The following is a 22,557-nucleotide window of genomic DNA, read 5'->3' as shown; positions in this document are numbered from 1 at the left end:
AGCAAATTTTAGACATTAGACCTTGACGTCAAGGTAATCTATGACTGAAGATCAAGGTTAGTCTGCCTTATTAAAGGTCTTGTCCTAAAGGTTGGTTTGGCCAAATATAAAGGACAATACACCTATAACTTAAAAAATAATGATCAAGGTACAAGTTTGCGGCCGGCAACGGAAACGGCAACGCCAATATTACTGCTACGATACCTCTATTTTATTTGTAATTTGTTTTCTTTTTTCTCAAAAGAAAGCCGAGCTTATAAAATGTTGTTTATATTAATTTCGTTTCTATATCTTTCTTTATTATGTATGCACTGTATAAGACAAATTAGCAACGTTCATGATTGTTTAATTTTGAGGACACAATTCTATATTTTAATAACTTTGTATAATCTCCTCTATTTCTTATTGAATTCTTTGCAAACATGTTTTATCCTGTTTTTTAATGTATGTTATAAATGTGATGTATATAATTAAATAAATCAATAAACAATGAATAAATGAATGACTTAATTAAATGATTGATTAATGTATTTACTTATTAATTAATAAGTTAATACAAAAACAAATTGCTTAAGTTTCGCGACACTTAAACAGATAAGAAATATGAACACTTCTTCATAATACAATTTTTAGAAGAAGTATATAATTCATTAACAAAAAAAAACATTAGCAGGAAAAAACGGTTGGACTTTTATTTTGTTAGAGTCATAAGATCAAATTGTATATTTATGTTTTTTCTTACCAGTAAAAGTCTCTGAGTCCGAAAAACTCGCGTTTTGTTTCAGTTGCCATTTGAAAGACTTTCAGATAAGCCCCTGCTAACTCGTGTACTAGTTTTTCCATGCCAGGAAAGGCAATCGTTTTCTGACAAATTCCCCTAAAAGTGTAAAAGTAAAATGATGTATTACAGAACTTATGTTTTTGTTTTGTCCTGCTATTAGTCAGCTGTTACGATTTTCATAAACTTATTTCGGAATTGACAATTCATATGTACACTAAAATGATGGACATTGCCGGTACAAGAACTATATGCATGATTTTTGTCAATGTTTCAATGCATATTAACTAGCTGAGAAGAAAAATCAATGTATTTATTATAGAACACGACAAAACCTTAGAATAAGAACACTCTATTATCTATATTTTTTTAATTTTATCATGATCAAACTTAACGTTTCATAGCAAGCATAATTTAAAAGAAGAAAATCAATTCGGAAATTAAAACATTGTAAAAGTTTTAGGCAAATAACAATCATAACACAAAACACTATTATACTTTTTAATTATCAATCTACATTTCCTTTGTACCTACCTTGCAGTTGTCTCTAATTCAGACGAGTCTGGAACACCACGCTGAACAAAAATACCACGATTCATTTTAGCAGGATCAAGTGCCCAATTGGATATTCCGATAAAACCAACCTAGATAGTAAAATATTCAAAGTTTACGGTTATTATTTTAGAAACTATATGAGAAATGTACCATAAAATGGTTAAACAAAAAAATCTATTAACAAAAAGAAACGCAACTGTGCAAAATAAATCTTAAGGATACCTTTTTGATATAAGCAAGTATTGAACGTTTGAAAAATTGGACAATATATGAGAAATGGACTTATGAAAAAAGGAAAATAGCAATAACAGTGCAAAAAAGATTGTTATGATTATCTTAATTTGTGTTATTATTTAAAACTTACAGTTTTAAAGGAATGGAGTGAATACCTTATACACTTTCTGAGAAAAAGTTCAGACAAAAAGATTAACCAGGGAAAAACAATCAAAGTGCTAAAGGAGCATAACTTATATATTAAGGACCATCTGCCCTTTTTAAATCTGTCGTCTTTTTGTAACAAATAACATGTTTACCAGATTAAGGTAAACAGGAAACTGTTAGAGCTACTGAGAAACTTGACGAAAAGGTTAATCAATATCAACGAGAAGTTCATGACAATAGCTCGACTATATGTTTTTCAAAAAGTTGAGGTTATAAGGATAGAAGAATTCCTTCGCCTAAGGAAAAATTTGCATGAGGCATAAAATTGTGCAAATATTAAGGTATGGTACGGATATGATTATTGTGTATGTGTATGCATAAATACATTTGTATACTTGTTATCACTATTTCAAAGCCACAAAATGTGACAAATACAAAAATCAATTCAGGATATGGTCTATTTCATCATTGACAATAATCAATCAAGGTATGTAGGCAATTCACCAATGACATTTTATTTGCATGGGCCTTACTTGGCATCATACCCTTTTAACCGACTGTTTTAAGCTTTGACCTACAAGTGTCACCTTGACCTTTAAGGTAGGGTCTATGTGTTGGCATCATATGTCTTCTTATTATTGATAATATTAGTGCCAAAGTATTTTAAAATCCCTTGATTTATGAAAAAGTTACATACCGCACACAAAAAATACACTAGCACGGACAATGTAAGGCTTTGACACTCAGGTGTGACCTTGACATTTAAAGCAGGAGTCTGGCTGTTGCGTATTTCACAAGGTTTCAATATTTAAAACATTTATGCCAAATAGTGAAACATACAATCATTATAAAATGCACACAAAATAAACCCTATAAAAGTCATTTTGACCTTGGAGACAAAGGCCGGGTGTTGTGCATGACACATGGTCTCATTATTGTCAACATTTATGCCAAATATTTTTAAAATCCTCTGATGGATGAAAAATGTTCACTTGAAGTAAAATAAATTCTATATTCTTAAACAGACTATGTTAATCTTTGACGACTAACTGTAACCTTGACCTGAGAGGTAGGCAACTGGATGTTGCGCATGACACATGGTCTCAATATAGTGAATATTTGTGTCAGATAATTTTTGCCAAGTTGTTTTAAAGTCCTTTGACAATGACAATTATGGGCTGAACACGAAAGTGTGACGGGCGGACGGAAGGACCAATGGGCGGAGCCTATTGCCATATCTTCCTTTTTCTTCGATAAGATAAGGGACAAATATCGTTGTAACCTTTTTGTATGGCTCTGGTTCCTCGTCTCCTTGACATCCGTCTTCCAGGAGAGGATGCAATGTCTAAAGAATTATAGAAATTAAAACGTATATGATTAATAAATAATATAACTACACATACATGTATTTGAAAAACCTACGATATGAATTTATTGCCCTAATCATTGGTCATAATATTATGAATGACGTTATCAGCATCATGTTATGATTTGTCTAAACATAATGGTATTATTCAATTCTTATGACCGGGCGTAAATTGCTTATAATTTTTAAAGGATTTTAAAGTAAGATTTTGAATGAACCGGAGGGAAAATAGTTTTAGAATGCTACAATTTGTGCATGCACAACTTTCTGTTTACATAAAAAACAACCTTCAGTGGTAATTTCGGACTATCCTCTGCCAAGCCCACTTCATCCAGTACAACAACCGATATAAACTTATCAAGATTGTTATTCTTTTGAAATTGAGCACATTGTCTAAACGTCGTAGAGATACCAGCAGGTGTAGAGTGCGGGCTACATTGGAAAGAAAGCATCTGCACCTGGAATATAAACAATAACTCTCATTGGCTTGTGTGGTCTTACCAATGCTTATCGCAAAACAACATATAGTTTTATTATGTAGTTATCTCATTAAAGCTGGTTTTATCAACAGTTATGCAAAATTATGTATTAACAATGTGCAAAACAGATCTAAACATTACATGCAAATATCACCTTATTATCAGCGTATGTATAAATTTGTTTCCATGCTTTCATGACACAAACTTGACAAAGTTAAACAATCTTAATAGATAACAATCCATATGTTGGAGACTGAAAGGATACTTCAAACTGATTTTGATACTTTAGACATAACTGATTCTTCGTTTTTCATAGAACTTATGTTTTCATTACAAGTGTACTAAAGACTAAATAATGATTGTCACAAGCATGGAAAATAATTTTAATTTATCTCAAGATATCTTATGTTGTGTAATTTAAACCTGTTTCATGTCTTTGAAAAGCTCGTTTTTAGATGAACTGCCTTGCATGGCATCGGCTACTATGAGTCTGGCAAGCGATTTTGAGCTTCCTGGCTTACCAACGAGAAACAATGGAATACGCAGCTCAATGCAAACAACCATCATGTAAACGTTTTCCTTAAGTGCAAGATTTCTGGCGATGTCTTTTTCAAGGGTAACGGCTTCAATAATAACTTCCTGGCAACTGCAAGTATTATTGAATTATACATAGTATTATATATAACAGTAAAAGTAACATGGTTCACAATATTCACTGAGTTGATCTCGGAAAGACAATACATAAATAAGTTTAAATAACTAGAACTCCGCGAGTCGGGTGTGTCGCTTTTTGAACAATATACTTTAGGAGAATGACCAGGACAAAAATGAAATATGAAAATTAGCAAAGAGCAATAACTCAAAAATAAGAAGTGCAGAGCAGCAGTTTCTGTGTACTGCACTTTTTATCAATAAGATCTATCATCCTATAATGTTTCAAGTCTATAGCTTTTGTAATTTATGAGAAATTGCCTGGAGAGAAATAAAGTATAAAAATTAATAAAGGGTAATAACTCAAAAAATAAGTACCACGGTCCAGCCCAAATAAGAAGTGCAGAGTACCGGTACTTGTGCACTGCACTTCTTCTTAATGTTATCTATCATCCTTTGAAGTTTCATGTCCATAGCTTTTGTACTTTAGGAGAAATGGCCTGGACAAAAAGTATGAAAATTAACAAAGGACAATAACTCGAAAAATAAGAAATGAAGTGTATCAGTTCTTATGCAGTGCAATTGTTCTTAATAAGTTCTATCATCCTATGAAGTTTCATGGTCATAGCTTTTATACTTTAGGAGAAATGGCCTACACAAAAATAAAGTATGAACATTAACAAAGGGCAATAACTCAAAAAAATGAGAAATGCAGAGAACCGGTTCTTGTGCACTGCACTTTTTCTTAATGAGATCTATTAACCTATGAAGTTTCAAGTCCATAGCTTTTATACATTAGGAGAAACGGCCCGGACAAAAATAAAGTATGAAAATTAACAAGGGGCAATAACTCAAAAATTAAGAAGTACAGAGTACCGGTTCTTGTGCACTGCATTTTGGGTCATTATAAGAAGCAAGCATACCAAGTTTGAAGTCAATCTGACTTATAATGACTTACTTATGCTCTGGACAAGCTTAAGGGGACGCCAACGCCGACACAGTCGACAAAAAAAACAGGTATGTCGCCTTTTTCAAGGCGACACAAACATTATGTGTTAAACATGATGTAAGCGTTTTGCATCTTTTTACCTGTACAACATTTAATTCAAATATTTCCATTTTAGTTTGTTGACTAGTAAAATTACATACATAGTATAATGGTGCTGATGCATCTCCAAATATATTAATTTCCGTAAATGCTGTCAAAACATTATTCCCAAATATCCTTTATATTGATTTAGTAACATTATATAAAAAAAGTTGACATTTGCTATATTATATACATTAGTTCTTAACAATTTATATATAAAGTTTATTTTATTAGTCAATACCTTACAGCTTTTAAAGGTGCGAAAGTGACTATATTATTTTCAAGTTATAACTAACTACATTCAGTCGACTCTGCTTATAACGAACCAAATGGGACAAAAGCGAAGTAGCAAGAACTTGCTGACTTGTTTGGGTGCAAATCGGCCGTGAAAAAGCCATACCTGTCACTAGTCACAGGGTGTAATTGGTATTTTACGGTTGCGATAATTCATTATGCGGTATTTCATTGAACAATGTACATGTATTAGACTATAAAGTGTTTACCCTTTTTATGCTTTTGCTATTTGTTTGAAATTGTTTGGTTTATATTGCAATCAAAAAACATCGACGTTTGGTAATTATCGGGTATTTACAGAAATTTGTCAACTGAAGGTGGGAAATACAAACTTACCGTAACAAGGAAATTATGTTGTGAGAACATTTTATCAAAACCTTTATTTCCTGAAGTCATAACTTACCTGTGCAATCGCTTGATTGAATAACTATCTGATAGCGGTAGTCATGTACTGATCTTAATCGAGTGCATACTGATATTACAATTAAAACAGTTTGTTTTAACCGAGGAAATTTACATAGTTTTAACCGTTTGGGGCTTAATATAACCGAAAATTCGCTTTAAGCGAGTACGTATTAAACGATGGTATTTAATAGAAAATAAGGAAGGAATCGGCCGGGGTGTATCGGATTAAGTTCGCTATTAACAATAATTCGTTATAAGTGAGTTCGTTATAAGTGGAGTCGACTGAAATTTAAAAAGAAAAAAATCACATTAACCTGTTTATCTCCTCCCAAATTTGGTCTGCTCCCCTCGGTAATGCACAAGGCTGGCGGAAGAACTTTGCTATGAAAGATCTATAGTTTTGTCTATCATTTACACAAGCATGGTAACAAACGCCTAATGCAAGTACCAAAGATCTTGTCACCTTTGACAGCTTTAGAGTCTGCAAATTAATATTCCATCTGTAAGTCATATTTTAAAAAATAGTAAACAGTAGCGTATCACGGAAACTGATACCGTCCTTTCTTAGATGCCACTCAGTACGATTTTATGAATTCTTATGCTGATACATATTGTTCAAGAAATATTGCTCTTGCCAAAGTTAGTCTGAGTATGTTTTTTATAGGTAAGAACTTATTTTCTAATGTTTTGGGTTCGGTGTACAATTGATATCTTCATTTCTTTTCGATTTGCGCTTTAAACTCAGAAATAAGTATTGAAAATTCAAATAGTTATCATAAACAAAAGGGCCATGATGGCCCTGAGGTCGCTCACCTGTATATAGGCCCCCGGAGCGGGGCCAGTTTAAACCCCAGGGCTTTTATTTGAGCAAACTTGGAAGACACCCATTAGAAGATGTTTCATGATGTTAAGTTTTTTACTACACACCTATAATGAAAAACAATGACCTCCACCCCCCCCCCCCCCTTGGCAGGGCCAATTTAAACCCAAGGGCTTTTATTTGGACAAACTTGGTAGACACCAACAAAAAGATGTTTCCTGCTTAAAATCTAACCTCTAGCTCATTGGGTTTTTTAAAAGAAGATTTTTTTAAGTTTTTACTATACACATTACACATACAGTTAAAAACAATGACACCTCTGGGGCGGGGCCAGTTTTAACCCCAGGGCTTTTATTTGAACAAACTTTGTAGACACTTACTAGAAGATGTTTCACTCTTAATATCTAAACTCTAGCTATTTGGGTTTTTTCAAAGAAGATTTTTAAGTTTTTGCCATACACATATAAGGAAAATCAATGACCCCCAGGCCAAAATTTTGACCCCAGGGCTTTTATTCGAACAAACTTTGTAGACACCCATTAGAACATGTTTCATGCTAAATATCTTAGCTCTAGCTCTTTGGGTTCTTTAAAAGAAGATTTTTTAAGTTTTTACTATATGCATATAGGGAAAATCAATGACCCCCTGGGGCGGGGCCAATTTTGACCAAAGGGCTTTTATTTGAACAAACTTAGTAGACACTCACTAGAAGATGTTTTATGCTTAATATCTAAACTCTAGCTATTTGGGTTTTTTCAAAGAAGATTTTTTAAGTTTTTGCCATACACATATAAGGAAAATCAATGACCCCCGGGGCGGGGCCAATATTGACCCCAGAGCTTTTATTTGAACAAACTTTGTAGACACCCATTAGAACATGTTTCATGCTAAATATCTTAGCTCTAGCTCTTTGGGTTCTTTAAAAGAAGATTTTTTAAGTTTTTACTATACACATATAAGGAAAATCAATGACCCCCGGGGCGGGACCAATTTTGACCCCAGGGCTTTTATTTGAACAAACTTTGTAGACACCCTTTAGAACATGTTTCATGCTAAATATCTTAGCTCTAGCTCTTTGGGTTCTTTAAAAGAAGATATTTTAAGTTTTTACTATATGCATATAGGGAAAATCAATGACCCCCTGGGGCGGGGCCAACAATTTTGACCCCAGGGCTTTTATTTGAACAAACTTGGTAAACACCCATTAGAAGATGTTTCATGCTAAATATCTTAGCTCTAGCTCTATGGGTTCTTTAAAAGAAGATTTTTTAAGTTTTTACTATATGCATATAGGGAAAATCAATGACCCCCTGGGGTGGGGCAAATTTTGACCCCAGGGATTTTATTTGAACAAACTTGGTAGACACTCACTAGAAGATGTTTCATGCCAAATATCTAAGCTCTAGCTCTTTGGGTTTTTTAGAAGAAGATATTTAAAGTTTTTTCTTTTGGTTGCCATGGCAACCAGAGTTCTGCATAGAATTAAATTCTTTGAACAATTTTTAAAGGTGACCACCAAAGGAACATTCCTGTGAAGTTTGGATGAAATTGGCTTAGTGGTTTATGAGGAGATGTCATTTAAAGTAAAAGTTTACGGACGGACGACGGACGGACGGACGACGGACGGACGGACGACGGACGGACGCCGGACGAAAAGCGATCACAAAAGCTCACCCTGTCACTTTGTGACAGGTGAGCTAAAAAGCCAAAGAGAGATTTAGAATTTTGACATTACAATTTTACAAATAAGATATTCCTTCTTAGAAATAGTTTCTTTAATTTTAATACCCTTAATATTTTTAAATATGCCTCGTTTGAAAAGACAAAAATCAATAGCTTGAAAAATTGTGGAAAAAAAACAGTTAACGATAAATCGACTTTGAAACTCTGCATAATGAAAATGTGCATATCGGAAGTTTAAAAATTGGTACAATATATGCTCTGTTCATTTATGCATTGGACAAACAACATTTAATTAACATTAAAAGCGACGAAAACTCCAAATGTAACAAACAATAATTACTCTTCAAAGGCTCCAGAAAAATATCTTGGGGAATGACTGACATGCATTTCATAATACCCCGTTCATTTTCTTTGTGCAAATATCCAAGATAAACTGTCTTTGAACAGCTTTATATAAATATTGTGTCAGTAATTCAAAATGTACTTTTGTTGTTTTGTATATAACAATTATAACAATGTTTAACAATCAATCATATCTAAACACATTAAGATACCAAACATTAGATGACATTTTTCACTTCTATTAAAAAAAGTGATATACTATTTTAGTATCATTAGGATCTTTCCAACAGGAACGTTTATGTTTAACTTTGTAACCATACTCATATCGTTTTCAAGAATATATTTTGTTAAAAATGATAAATAAGATTAACAACGAAAAGCGGCGTTCAATGAATGTAAATATGGGCAATAAAATGAAGTCACAGGAACTCTGATCAGGTTGAGATGGAGTAAAAAGTAAGGTAATTGAAAGGCACAATTATCTGAGTATGCTTTGTGTGTGTAATTGACAATTGGTTATATTTTGCTCTTGTGTATACTTCATCATCATTCAGATTTCCACTACTGTCTATTAACAGGCTATTTTTAGCGGAGCCTGCAATAGTTTTAATTTTGCCAGGAGTTCTAAGGGATTCTGTTTTTACTTTGACCATCTGCTCAACGCAGCTTTTTTATGTACGTATGCATGTGAGTGTGCGTGCGTGTATAAGATTGTGTGTGTTTATAAAATCAACTGATCTAATTATATTCGTTTCGCTATCTAATACATGTAGTTATGCATAATAACATACCAAGTGTTAAATTTCTGCTAAAACAAGTTTAAGTAGTGGGGGGAGAGAGTGGACGGAAGCATGAAATTTTCATTTACGTCCATTAAAAGGCTAATTCAAATCGAGCTTGTAAACATTTCAAATTTTGCCGTTTGACCCCGTTTTACTCTATTGAATATTCCCCGGTCAGTATGTGATCTAGAAACTAAATATTCATTTAATTTGAATCAATGAAACACATGTGTGGCCTAAATATGTTTTTGAATTTCCGCCTTTCTTACCTTAATCACAAGTAGTCCGAAATTGGTCAGTTCGTGTGACTGCATGTTATACTTACCAAAACAAATTTATACGAAATATGCTTTTAGCTATACACAGTTTAAGTGTAATGAAAGTATTTACTATAGTTAAATAACTTCCAAATGAACATTGAAACCCAACGGTGACAGAACATTTTGCAGAACCGTTATATTATATCAAGAATCTATCTGAGAACAAAGCTTGAACAATACAAGAAAACATGTTATTTTCAGTATCACACTAAGTACAGTTTTTAACTTACAATATATATTATTTAGCCAATAGAAAATAAATAACTAGATTATCATCCAAATTTTGGAAAAAATGTTATTTTCAGTATCACACTAACAAAAGTTTTTAACTTATAATATATATATTATTTAGTCAATAGAAAATAAATAACTAGATTCTCATCCAAATTTTGGAGAGAAAAAAATGTTATTTTCAGTATCATACTAACTACAGTTTTTAACTTACAATATATATATTATTTAGTCAATAGAAAATAAACAAGCAATTATCATAGTATTGCAAGCAATCCATAAGTCCCCTACCGGTTAGAACCCCATCAACATTCTGAAGGGCCATTCACTAATGTTTCAATTTTTCTCTATTTTAAGTAAATTTGTTGGAAAAGTTCTTTAAAAGTGATCACAGGAAACAGTTTTTATGAACAGACAGACAGATGGACTGAAGGACACTCTAAAGTCTAAAGTTAATATTTGAAACATCCCTGTTACCAAAATATAACATTTTAAAAGCAAAATTCTTAAACAGGAGATAACTCTTGAATTAAAGATGCAATTTCATAAAAATTTTCAGCTCTTTTTGACTAATCACAAATATTGTTATATTTGCCATGTTTTAAGCCTATTTGTTGCCAAGGCAACTGATATTTTTTCAAAATAGGAAGAACAGATAAGACATGCATAATCTCAAGACTGCCATCTACCCATATGTCAAGTTTCATAAAAATATTTCCAGTACTTTTTGAGTTATTACTGGATTCAGTTTATGTGTAAAATTTGCCATATTTTCAGTCTATGTGTTGCCATAGCAACCAGAATTTTCAACATAGGAAGAAAAGAAAAAGACGTGCATAATCTCAAGACTACCATCTACCCATATGTCAAGTTTCATAAAAATATTTCCAGTACTTTTTGCTTTATCACTGGATCCAGTTTATTTGTAAAATTTGCCATATTTTCAACTTATTTGTTGCCATAGCAACCAGAATTTTCAACATAGGAAGAAAAGAAAAAGACGTGCATAATCTCAAGACTGCCATCTACCCATATGTCAAGTTTCATAAAAATATTTCCAGTACTTTTTGCGTTATCACTGGATCCAGTTTATGTGTAAAATTTGTCATATTTTCAGCCTATTTGTTGCCATAGCAACCAGAATTTTCAACATAGGAAGAAAAGAAAAAGACGTGCATAATCTCCATACTGCCATCTATCCATATACCAAGTTTCATAAAAATATTTTCAGTACTTTTCAAGTTATCGCGGGATCCAGTTTTGTGGACGGACGGACTGACAGACGGACGGACAGACGGACGGACGGACAGACGGACGGAGGGTAAACCTAAATTCCCTTTCGGTAAACCGGTAGGGGACTAATAACTAGATTCTCATCCAAATTTTGGAAAAAATGGGGCGGATGGGTCGATTTTTTTCTATTTTTTATTTTCCATTCTCGGTCTGGAAATTACATGCGAGGAGGTCAATATTTGGGAATTAGTTCTATTATAAGCTATTAAGGTGCTTATACTGTATTATGTGTATGTAAAATATATAGGTTCAGATTGAGAATAGAAGCAACATGATAATATATCTTGATTGTTATGATCTGTTTTATTGAACCTTTCAAATTCCGACATCAAACAAATTGATGTTTGGACAAAATGATAACCAAATACATACATGTATTGTTGCAAAATAAGATATCCGTATTTTATAAAAGAGTTGAATAAAGATGTACTATGACTATGTCGATCAATATTACTTTTTTCTGGAGTGAAGTCTGTTGAAAATTAATTTATCAACCAATGAAGCTACAAAAAAAAAGAAAATCCTATTTATATATCACATTGCAAAAATAACAACAAATAACTTATTGAAAATTTGGCAAAGAAAGTACAGAGCTTTACCCATTAAAAGTCGGCATCGCAAAAATATGTGACAAATGAAAAATATGTCTGTTTCCTGCATAACCATTCACAATTCTAGTTGTTGTTGATTTTGATTTTATCAGATTAAATATTTTATGATTATTCATTCTCTCAAAAAGGCGTTGTAAACAATAAATCCAAATTTGTAATTTACGGCAAAATTTACCGATGTTGTTTATGAAGACAAGCTCACAACTGTTTATCTGACTTGTCCCAAATTGGTCTTCTGTGGGTCAATACCTTTAAATTTCTTTAACAAATTTCGATTTAACTGTCAAAACTGGTTATCTTTATCTCTTTGAAATTTTATTAGAGCCCGAGGATTGGCAGTAAGAAAATTATCTCTGACCGCATGGTCCGATTTTTATTCAGCCAGGACCGAGACCGACGGACTTTCGGCCGCACAGATAATAATCATGCACTTCTAAACGTTAAGTTCTAGATATGAACTTTTTCCTTTTTTTTCTTTCTTCTTCTTGTTTTAATCGTTCGGGCCGAGCGATTTTTGCCGGGTGGGCGGGGATGAGAATCTGGGAATTTATTTTATATAGCCTTATCGACACCTTATAAAATACAATAATTGGACTTCCAGCTTTGAACTACGTGAAATTCTAATTAAAATCATTATATCAATTTAGCCTTGCTTCCATTCCAAAAGTTCAGAACATCAATATCAAATGCATAGTATTTTCTAATTGTACATAAAGTATACATAGCGAAATAAAAATGTCTTTAAACATTATCCAGACAATGCTAATTCTTTTCACAAAACATATACCACATCGGCAAGGTCTTTTCTCCGATACAGGTTTTACAACTGTGTTTTCGTCCAATAAGGTAACGTTTTAAACTTTGATCAATTTATAAAAAGCGAGGTTTTAAGCACGGCAAAATGGGTGCGAAGAAAAGGTCAGCTGTGCACTGCAAAATTTTAGATTAACCAAAACATTGCTCTGTAGAAGAATGTCTTTATAGATCTGTGCAGGGGAAAACATTACGACACAAACATTTCAATAAGTCATGCTAATACTACTCGTTTTATACTCAGACTTGACGGGTACTCTTAAGACAATGTGGTATTGTGCCAGGAATCCAACACGATGTATTTTATTTGAATATGGACAGAGCTGACACGCTGGTAATGGTTTATTTTTATGCCTTTGATATTATTTATTGTATCGCAATAAAACAAAATATAATCTTATAATACACGGTGCATATCCATATCAGTACCCTCTTTGCGAAATCTGCTGAAACGGTACCCTCTTTGTACATGCACAGGTTATTCTCTGCTCAAAACAAACCAGCGATGGATAACAAGCCAGTGAAAATTCATTGTAATTTGGAAAGGAGGTATGACACGTGGAAAAGATGTATACCACGGAACACTAGAATGTTTTATCTATGTGCTGATTTGTCATGTGGACGTTACTCATGCACTGCAACTTCAAAATAAGCTACAAAAAATCAACATGTCTTGCTTCGCCCATCACCTCGACATACCTTTCGGGCTGAATTGAACCTGCGGCTTGATTATATATGCATCATACATATTTAATATGTTCATTTACACATCATCTTCGGACAAATGGCAGTAAATTGTCAAAAATAAATGTAAAATTTATAAAAACACCCTACTTTCGGTTTTGCAGCGGCACGGGCTACCTCTCTTCATATGAATTTTTATATCACAGGTACCCTCTCATTTTTTAACACATAGGTACCCTCAAGGCACGACATATGCTTTTATTTGCGTTAATCGTTAAGTATGTAATATTTACATAAAATTAAGAAATATTACATACCTTACGATTAACGCAAATAAAAGCATATGTCATGCCTTGAGGGTACCTATGTGTAAAAAAATGAGAGGGTGCCTGTGATATAAAAATTCAAATGAAGAGAGGTAGCCCGTGCCGCTGCAAAACCGAAAGTAGGGTGTTTTTATGAATTTTACAATTATTTTTGACAATATACTGCCATATGTCCGAAGATGATATGTAAATGAACATATTTAATATGTATGATGCATATATAATCAAGCCGCAGGTTCATTTCAGCCCGAAAAGTATGTCGAGATGATGGGCGAAGCAAGACATGTCGATTTCTTTGTAGCTTAATGTGAAGTTGTAGTACATGAAAAACGGGAGCATGACAAATCAGCACATAGATAAAACATTCTAGTGTTCCGTGTTATACATCTTTTCTACGTGTCATACCTTCTTTCCTTATTATATTGAATTTTTACTGGATTGTTATCCATTACTGGTTTGTTTTTAGCAGAGAGTGGCATGTGCATGTGCAAAGAGGGTGCCGTTTCAGCAGATTTCGCAAAGAGGGTACCGATATGGATATGCACCGTGTAATAAGCAAAAGACCATTAATAAAGAATCAAACTTAAGCATACGCATAGAATACATGTATAAGACATTTTACACATCAAACTCTTACCAAATCTAACTAAAATAAAAAAAAACACGTGTGACTTCATTTTACTATATAAAAAGGCGGCTATTAAAGTTTTTGAAGCCGCACAGCACGAACCAATCAGCTCAGAAGAAAAAAAAAAGATAACTTTAAAATATATCAATTTAAATTTCTTTTTTTTTTTAAACTTTTTCCTAGTTTCTAAAGGTAAACAAAAACCGGATAGATTGAAAAAAAATCAGATGTTTTATTATAACCCAATGCAACACAAATGCGTTTTGATCAATGTGAAACCGTCACCCTTTAGGTTATTTTTTGCTATTTATAGAATGTTGAAATGTGTTTACGCATGATAAAATTTTAGCCTGGTTCCGAGATATTAAATATCGGTAAATTATTTATATACAGAGATAAATAAACACATTGTTTCCCATTTGAGGAAAATGTAAATAAAAATTATTTGCAATAAGAACTTTCAGATTGATAGAGAAGAGTAAACTAGAGCTAAAGAAAGAAGAACGCGGCAAAATTTAAAATGATGCAGGCTCGGTTTGATTGAGACTGTTCATGGACGGTACTGTCAAGTGCAAACTACCGTCCACAACCCCTACCACTGACTTAAGCAGAATTCAACATTTAAACATGAAAAGGTAAACTTTTGAATTTAGAAACATCCGCAGATATGTTTATACGGCGGTTATCATGGAACTTTCAATGTGATATAGACATGTCATTCCATGGTCCCCAAGTAATAAAAAGCAAATACTCTAAACGAGAAAACAATGGGTAGAACTAAACAAAATGGAATTTTGAAAGGGGGTCAGAGGTTATGAAGCTTACATATCACAATTAAGACGTCAAAAGACAGAGTTTAAAAAGCAGGCAACGTATCCTAAGGGTGACTCAACATTATTCAGGTAGGAATATTGGAACCGTCCAACTACAAAATGCAAAATAGTTAAAACTCAAGCTGATGAATGTGAATGTATTTATATACTTTAATTTATTGACGACTCGCAAAGTTAATCGTGTCATTCCGCAGTAATTCATGGGTCTTATTCAAAATCCGTGAAGACACGGCTGCTTTGAAGCCGAATAACCTATTCAAAGACAAAAACAAGTACAGCTCATGCTTATGATGTGATAGTAGTATAAATCGACTTAGATATTGCAAAGAAAGGTTTTAAGCAAGATGTCAACTTTTCAGACATCTGATATGATTTTATATCAAATAATATTATTAACTGTGTTGAATCATTTTTCTACCAACAGTGCTATTCATGCAGTAATTAATTCTCAATTAAAAGACTTACATGGAAAGTAGTGTTTTCAAAAGCTTGTGTAGCGTACTTCAGCTTCAGCTTTTTGTCGGCCTTTTCAAAGAATGAGCCATCTGGTCTACTATAAAACCAACACATTATTTGAAGAACTCGGTCAACGTCTCGGAGGGAAACAAAGCTGCACTCATCCTGAATTTGATTTTGAAATTTTTAATCAAAAATGTATCAGAAGCTGTAATTTAGCATATATTTTTATTGAATTTGAAAGTATGTTATCCAAGTGACAAGTCCAAAATTTTGAATTTATGACCAAATGAATTCACACAGTCAAATACTAGTCGGCTGGCGACATTACTATTTGCAAAAATCTTTTTCTTTTATTCATATATTATATTTATTGTTATAAAAATGAAACTAGAACGTTATTGTTGCAATTTGATCACCTGTAAATTCATGGGCCTATTCCATCTGAGTTAACATGGGAATGTTGCTGCTCATTTATAACTTTTGCGTTTAAATTCTATTTCATAAAGACTTTTATACTATTTATGCTTTGAATACAGTGTTGTATATTAATGATCAAACTATGAATATTTTTATAATTTATCTTAAGTAAGGATTATGTAATCTTTATGCTAAATGGCATTCACCTTTTAACAATTTAAGGGTATCAAGTAACAATTATATCAATTTTAAAATTTGATAGAATGTTTTGTTTTTCAAAAAGTTTTAATAGAAATTGTACGAGTACAATTATCTTAATATTAAATCAAATATATATCAAAACAGGAACAATTACAAACCTATTTTGCACGTATGGATAATATGTTTCCATACAAAAACTCCTTACACACTCACGTTAACATACACGCACGCACACATGCATGCAAACACGCACGCACACACACACACATATATATATATAAACATGACAAAACACACATACATGCATATGATATATAAAGTACATGAGAAGTTTGAAGATTGATCAAAAAGTTCTAGGTCCGATGTACTTCAGGTAGTCAGAGAACCAAACTAATGGTCTTACTTTGCAATATAATCACCCTCTACATCATACCTAATGTGCTCCAACTTGTTTAACCCTTCAAAATAGAACTCTCTATTTTGGTCCTCAAAGAACTCGTTGACCGTCTTCATGATACCTTCATTGCTTCCAAAGCGATTACCACGAAGCTTGGTTTTCTGTTTCGGAAATAGGTAGAACACAGAGGGGGCCAAGTCCGGAGAATATGGGGGATGGGGAAGATTTCAAAGCTGCAGTCAGTTGCAGCAGCCATTGCAATTTGGGATGTTAGAGCTGGCGCATTGTCGTGCAGGAGCAGAACGCCTTGACTTAGTTTGTTTCTCCTTTTATGCGCGATTTCTTGACACAGACGTCTCAATTCGTCTGCATAGTACGAACTGTTTATGGTATGACCTTATACAAAATAGTCAATCATGATAATCCTCAGACTATCCCAAAAAATTAAAGCCATCATCTTTCCTGCTAATGGCACCCTCTTGAATTTCTTCGGAAGGGGTGAGCCAGGGTGCTTCAACTGCATGTTCTGTTATTTGGATTCTGGATCGAAGTGATGGACCCATGTTTCATTCTGAGTTACAATCCTGTAGATGAAATCAGGTACATCCTCATAGCGAGACAAAAGATATCTTGAAATGTCAAACCTGGTCCGTTTCTGGTCGTCAGTCAACTGTCTGGGGATCCATCTAGTAGAAACCTTTGACATGCAATAGACATCAGTCAAAATTGCATGAATTGAATCCAAGCTTTTACCCACTATCCTAATAATGCTTCGCAGGTCTCGCCTTCTATCGCACATGACCAAATTGTGCACAGCTTCGGCAGGTTGTAGCCTCTTTTGGCCGTCCTGGCCGCTCATTATCTTCAATGCTCTCCCTGCCCCTCTTAATTTAATTTCAACAGCCCATTTATTCACAGTGCTATAGGAAGGGGGTGCCTTCCCAAGTGTATCCATGAAGTTCTTATGGAATCCCTTTCTTACAGAAGTACTTAATGACGGTTCTGATTTCAACTTTCTCCATTAGGTCTAAATGACACACCCCTCTACTGATCAAAGTGTGTTTTATGTTACTTTATCTGTGTAAAACCGCGTGTAACTCGGTCAGTAATCTTCCATAAGATATCGGTATCGACATATTGTGTGTAAATGTCATTGTAGTGGCTAGAAGTATATATATTGGGTCGAGAACTTTTTAACCATGCCTGGAAGTTTGATACAATCTGCTGGTTATCTTTGACAATAAAAACAATATAATAATTATTATCAAGTTATAGACACCGGAAAAAACTATAAACGTATTTAAAATATATTTGATCATAACTTTTACCTTTAATGTTCGCATATACTTTTGTGACTGTGTAAGAACAGAACTTATCACATCTATACAGTCTTCACTCTGAGGAATGTGGTTTTCTACCTAAAATTTTAAACAAAACTCATTTCACTCATTTAACTTTAGCCAATGCTATCTTTTTGCAATTTCCTTTAGTATCTTTTTTAAACTTTATAAAGGTCATTATTTAATTACATAAGGGCTTCATCAGAAAAATTCAAAAATTGTCTTGCTGAAACACCGCATGGTCTGCATAAAGGTATTATTTTTTTCATAATCTGTATTTTGATATTTTTTTACATCTGTTCAATGTATTGCTTTTGTGTTATGAATTACTCGTATTTATATAACTAACATACTTAGATTCTAAAACAACAACAAAGAGGTAGATTGTACTAACATATCGCTTAACCATCTGGCGGATGTATAATTCTTCGACTTCAATTGTGAGTTGCCCGAAATCCCATACAAAAGGTAGCAGGCTCTGTGGAAGCGGTTGTACTCTGTACACTAGGCGTCTGAGTGGGATTCGACCCAATCTGTCATTAGTTTCATTTGCACGAACATGATATCCTAGACCGGCTTTCTCTAGTTTTTCTATTAGATGTTTCGGATGTCTTTTGATATAGATAAGATCAAAAGTTATAATGATTTTCATGCGACCAACAATATGATAAATCTTCAAGATCTATTTTTTTTCTTGTATCCGAAACTCAATAATTAAAACAATACCTTCCGCAGCCTATATATCAATGTTTTTGATCGAAGGTACACAATTGTTTATTAAATAAATTACTTTGCTCACAATATTATGTGTCTTTAATTTACGTTTGTTTATTCATAATAAATTTAACATTCTGCAGATTTATTAATTAAGCATAAATGGACAAATTGGATTTATTTTAAGCAAAAGTTTTTTATGTATCAATCGACAAATGATAATCACTTATCCATTTAATTGCAACAAAATTCAAACAAGTATTGACACTTCGAGTACTTTTTTATATCATTTATATATCCTGAAAATATAAAAGGCTTCGGCAATAAAATTTCTTGGAAACGTTGATAACAGAGATTTTAGTTGCAATATTCAACTATTTAACAATTAATGACTATTGCTATCCACATTAAACTGAAAGTATGACTTTAAGATTATTTACCGTCTGTATGGGTTACACGCGGCTACCAGTTTAAGATTTTTGCACAATTTCAATGGTAATCCTTCCATCGTTTTGTCGCACATAATTTCTTTCAGAAGTCCAATTGATTCTGTGGTATTGGCCTCGTCAAAAAATAACACAGTGTATAAATTGTCTCCAAATACGTCTACATTTTTCTGTGCTTCTTCATTTGCCTTTTCAACATTTGAAATGATGTCTTTGTTTGTAGTTCCACCATGAATCTAAATAAATACAGAATCAAACATATTGAGATGCAACTTAACACCTGATATAGTCTGTTTATTTTGTATTACCAAACTTTGTATTACCGTACTTTTCATGTACGATTCCAAAGGAATGGATACTTATTAAGCTTAAAAGTTATAAATAAGGTAATATATAATTATATTATTATCAAATTCAAGTCGTTCATACCTTAACTATGATCATGTTTAGTGTCTTTTTACACGTCCTTTTGTTTAAATCGCACGTCATTAGTTCACACAAAAATCTCACGAGCCTTGTTTTTCCACATCCTGTTTCACCCATTATTATTACAGGTATGTTGCATCTACACCACAAGAAGAAGTATAAACAAAAATATAATATTCATTTTTCTGTTCAGTTGCAATAACAATGTTTTTAAAAGGAACAAGATTGCATTTGTGAAAAATGCTATGCCATCGCATTAATACAACACTAAATAGAAATGTAGGAACATATTTTTTTTGTTTCTATACAAATGAAGATTGCCATAATGCATAGATCACTGACCTATCTAATTGTATTTATTAGATTAGTGGTTAAATCTATTGTTATTCAAGTAAAATATCAGAGTAGGAATTCATCAATGCAGTTGAGTCTTCCGAATTTGGTGGTGGAGGTCATATTTCATATAGCCAAAATTCCATGACTGTACATCAAAGAGCAACATAGTAAGACACTTTGTCAAAATCTAGGCCAGCTGATATCAAAGTTCACTTTACATCTTAATCTGTGCACATGGTTCAAATTTCATAGCTGCACATTAAAGGACAAAAAGTAGGTCACATCATCACAATCTAGGTCACCTGATATTAAAGTTCAATTGTACAAATAAAAATGTGCACATACATACTGCGAATTCACTTATATCCGAGGGCATGAAATTTCGTGGTTTTATCAAATCGGGCATTTTCGTGGGTTCTTAAAATCGTGGATTTTCATTTTCTTGTAAAAAAAAGTCGGTCACCAAATGCAGAGTAATCTTAAATTTAATAGCCGAACAGTTTTACTTACAGCATGTACATATCCTTACGTGTCACACAGCGCTTGTCAATAAATTTAATCCTTGCCTCTGGGCATTACTATAATATAGCACAGTTACTGTCGATAATTGTTTGCAAATAACACATTTATGTGACATGATATGCACCTCCATTGGACACACTGTCCCTGCAATTCGCTGATGTAAACATCGTATAATTTAAACGATGCCTGACACGTTTTAACCAGCCAATTAAAAAAGTCCAAATTTTATGGCTGTACATCAAAGAACAAGAAAGAAGGTCACTGTCCCCTTTGGCAAGGCAAAATTTTGACCCAAGGGTTTAATTCAAACAATCTTGATATTTCATTTCAAATATCTAAGCTGTAGCTTTCTCCAATTAAAAAAAATGTTTAAGTTTCTGTTTTTACCACGTGTAAAAATAAAAATCAATGCCCCTGGCAGGGCCAATTTTGACACCAGGGGCAAAATTTGAACAACTTTGGTAGAGGACCTATGGATGATATTATAAAGCAAACATCAAAGCTCTAAGCCTTCAGACGATAAGATTTTTTAATGTTTTACTATATTTACATAGTGTAAATCAATGACCCCTGGGGAGGGGCCAATTTTGACCACAGGGCTATAATTTAACAATCTTGGTAGAAGTTCACTACGCAAAGTCTCATGCCGAATATCTAACCTCTAGCCTTTGTCAATTCAGAGATGAAGATTTTTCAAGTATTTACTATATACATATAAGGAGAACTATCGCCTCTGGGGCAGGGCAATTTTAACACTAGAGGCATTATTGAAAAACTTTGGTAGAGGACTCATAGATTATATTATATACGAAATATTAAAGTTCTAAGCCTTGTACTTCAGGCAAAAAAGATTTTAATTTTTTATTATACGTACATTATAAGTGACTGAAAATCAATGACCCCCGGGGCGGGCTTATTTTGACCGCAGGGCTATAATTTGTACAATCATGCAAGAGGTTCACTACACAATGTTTCATGCAAAATATCTAATCTCTAGCCTTTGTCAATTTAGAGAAGATGATTTTTTGAAGTTTTTACTATATACATATAAGAAAAACCTATGACGCCGGGGCGGGGCTAATTATGACACTAGAGGCAAAATTTGAACAACTTTGGCAAAGTACCTATATATGATATCATATACCAAATATCAAAGCTCTTAGTCTTGTACCTTCAGACAATAAGATTTTTTTTACTATGTTTATAGTGAAAATCAATGACCCCGGGGCAGAGCCAATTTCGATCCCAGGGCAATAATTTGTACAATCTTAATAGAAGTTCACTACACAATATTTCATGCAAAATATTTAACCTCTAGCCTTTGTCAATTTAGTGAAGATGTTTTCTAAGTTTTTACTATATACATGAAAGGAAAACTTTTGACGCTAGAGGCAAACTTTGAACAACTTTGGTAAAGTACCTACAGATGAAATCATATACCAAATATCAGGCTCTAAGCCTTGTACCTTCAGACAAGAAGGTATTTAGTTTTAACTACATGTACATATAGTGAAAATCAATGACCCCCGGTCTTGTGTGTCTATACAAGATTTTTTTTTAATTTATTCATATAATTCCTTTTGGTTGCCATGGCAACCAGATTTCTGCATGGAATGAATTTCTTTGAACAACTTTAGAAGCCCTTGACCCAAGGATCAATCCTGCCAACTTTGGTTGCAATTAGACAAGTGGTTTTTTACAAGAAGGTTTTTTAAGTTCACTATGTAATCTATATAACACACAACTATACACACACACATAGAAACACACCAACACGCACACGCACACCAACACACACACACCCAACACACACACACACACAGGTGAATTGCTATATGCCAGCGCATCGCAGATGGCATAATAATTGCTTTTTGGTTTTTAGGAAGACTATAAATTTATATCGATATGAAAAAAAATGTTCAGAAATTGTTATA

General features: G+C 33.2%; 1 protein-coding gene across 1 annotated transcript in view; it reads right to left on the bottom strand.

Moving 5' to 3' along the window:
• Nucleotides 1–19,674, bottom strand: part of LOC132717590 (E3 ubiquitin-protein ligase rnf213-alpha-like) — a 32,765-nt gene extending 13,091 nt beyond the window's left edge. The window contains exons 1-11 of the mRNA XM_060701083.1: nucleotides 19,663–19,674; nucleotides 19,334–19,575; nucleotides 18,574–18,790; nucleotides 18,168–18,257; nucleotides 15,831–15,986; nucleotides 6,314–6,480; nucleotides 3,983–4,205; nucleotides 3,368–3,538; nucleotides 2,997–3,059; nucleotides 1,313–1,422; nucleotides 743–877 (exon numbers count right to left, since the gene is read on the bottom strand). Coding sequence (XP_060557066.1) covers nucleotides 743–877; nucleotides 1,313–1,422; nucleotides 2,997–3,059; nucleotides 3,368–3,538; nucleotides 3,983–4,205; nucleotides 6,314–6,480; nucleotides 15,831–15,986; nucleotides 18,168–18,257; nucleotides 18,574–18,790; nucleotides 19,334–19,575; nucleotides 19,663–19,674 — 1,586 coding nt within the window. The remainder of the gene's footprint in view (nucleotides 1–742; nucleotides 878–1,312; nucleotides 1,423–2,996; nucleotides 3,060–3,367; nucleotides 3,539–3,982; nucleotides 4,206–6,313; nucleotides 6,481–15,830; nucleotides 15,987–18,167; nucleotides 18,258–18,573; nucleotides 18,791–19,333; nucleotides 19,576–19,662) is intronic.
• Nucleotides 19,675–22,557: the final 2,883 nt, after the last annotated feature.

This window comes from Ruditapes philippinarum, unplaced genomic scaffold (assembly GCF_026571515.1).
Source record: "Ruditapes philippinarum isolate M1 unplaced genomic scaffold, ASM2657151v2 ctg2134_1_1_1_1, whole genome shotgun sequence".
Lineage (NCBI taxonomy): Eukaryota > Metazoa > Mollusca > Bivalvia > Venerida > Veneridae > Ruditapes > Ruditapes philippinarum.
Note: the sequence above shows the minus strand (reverse complement) of the source record. Positions and strands in the feature narration are given on the sequence as shown.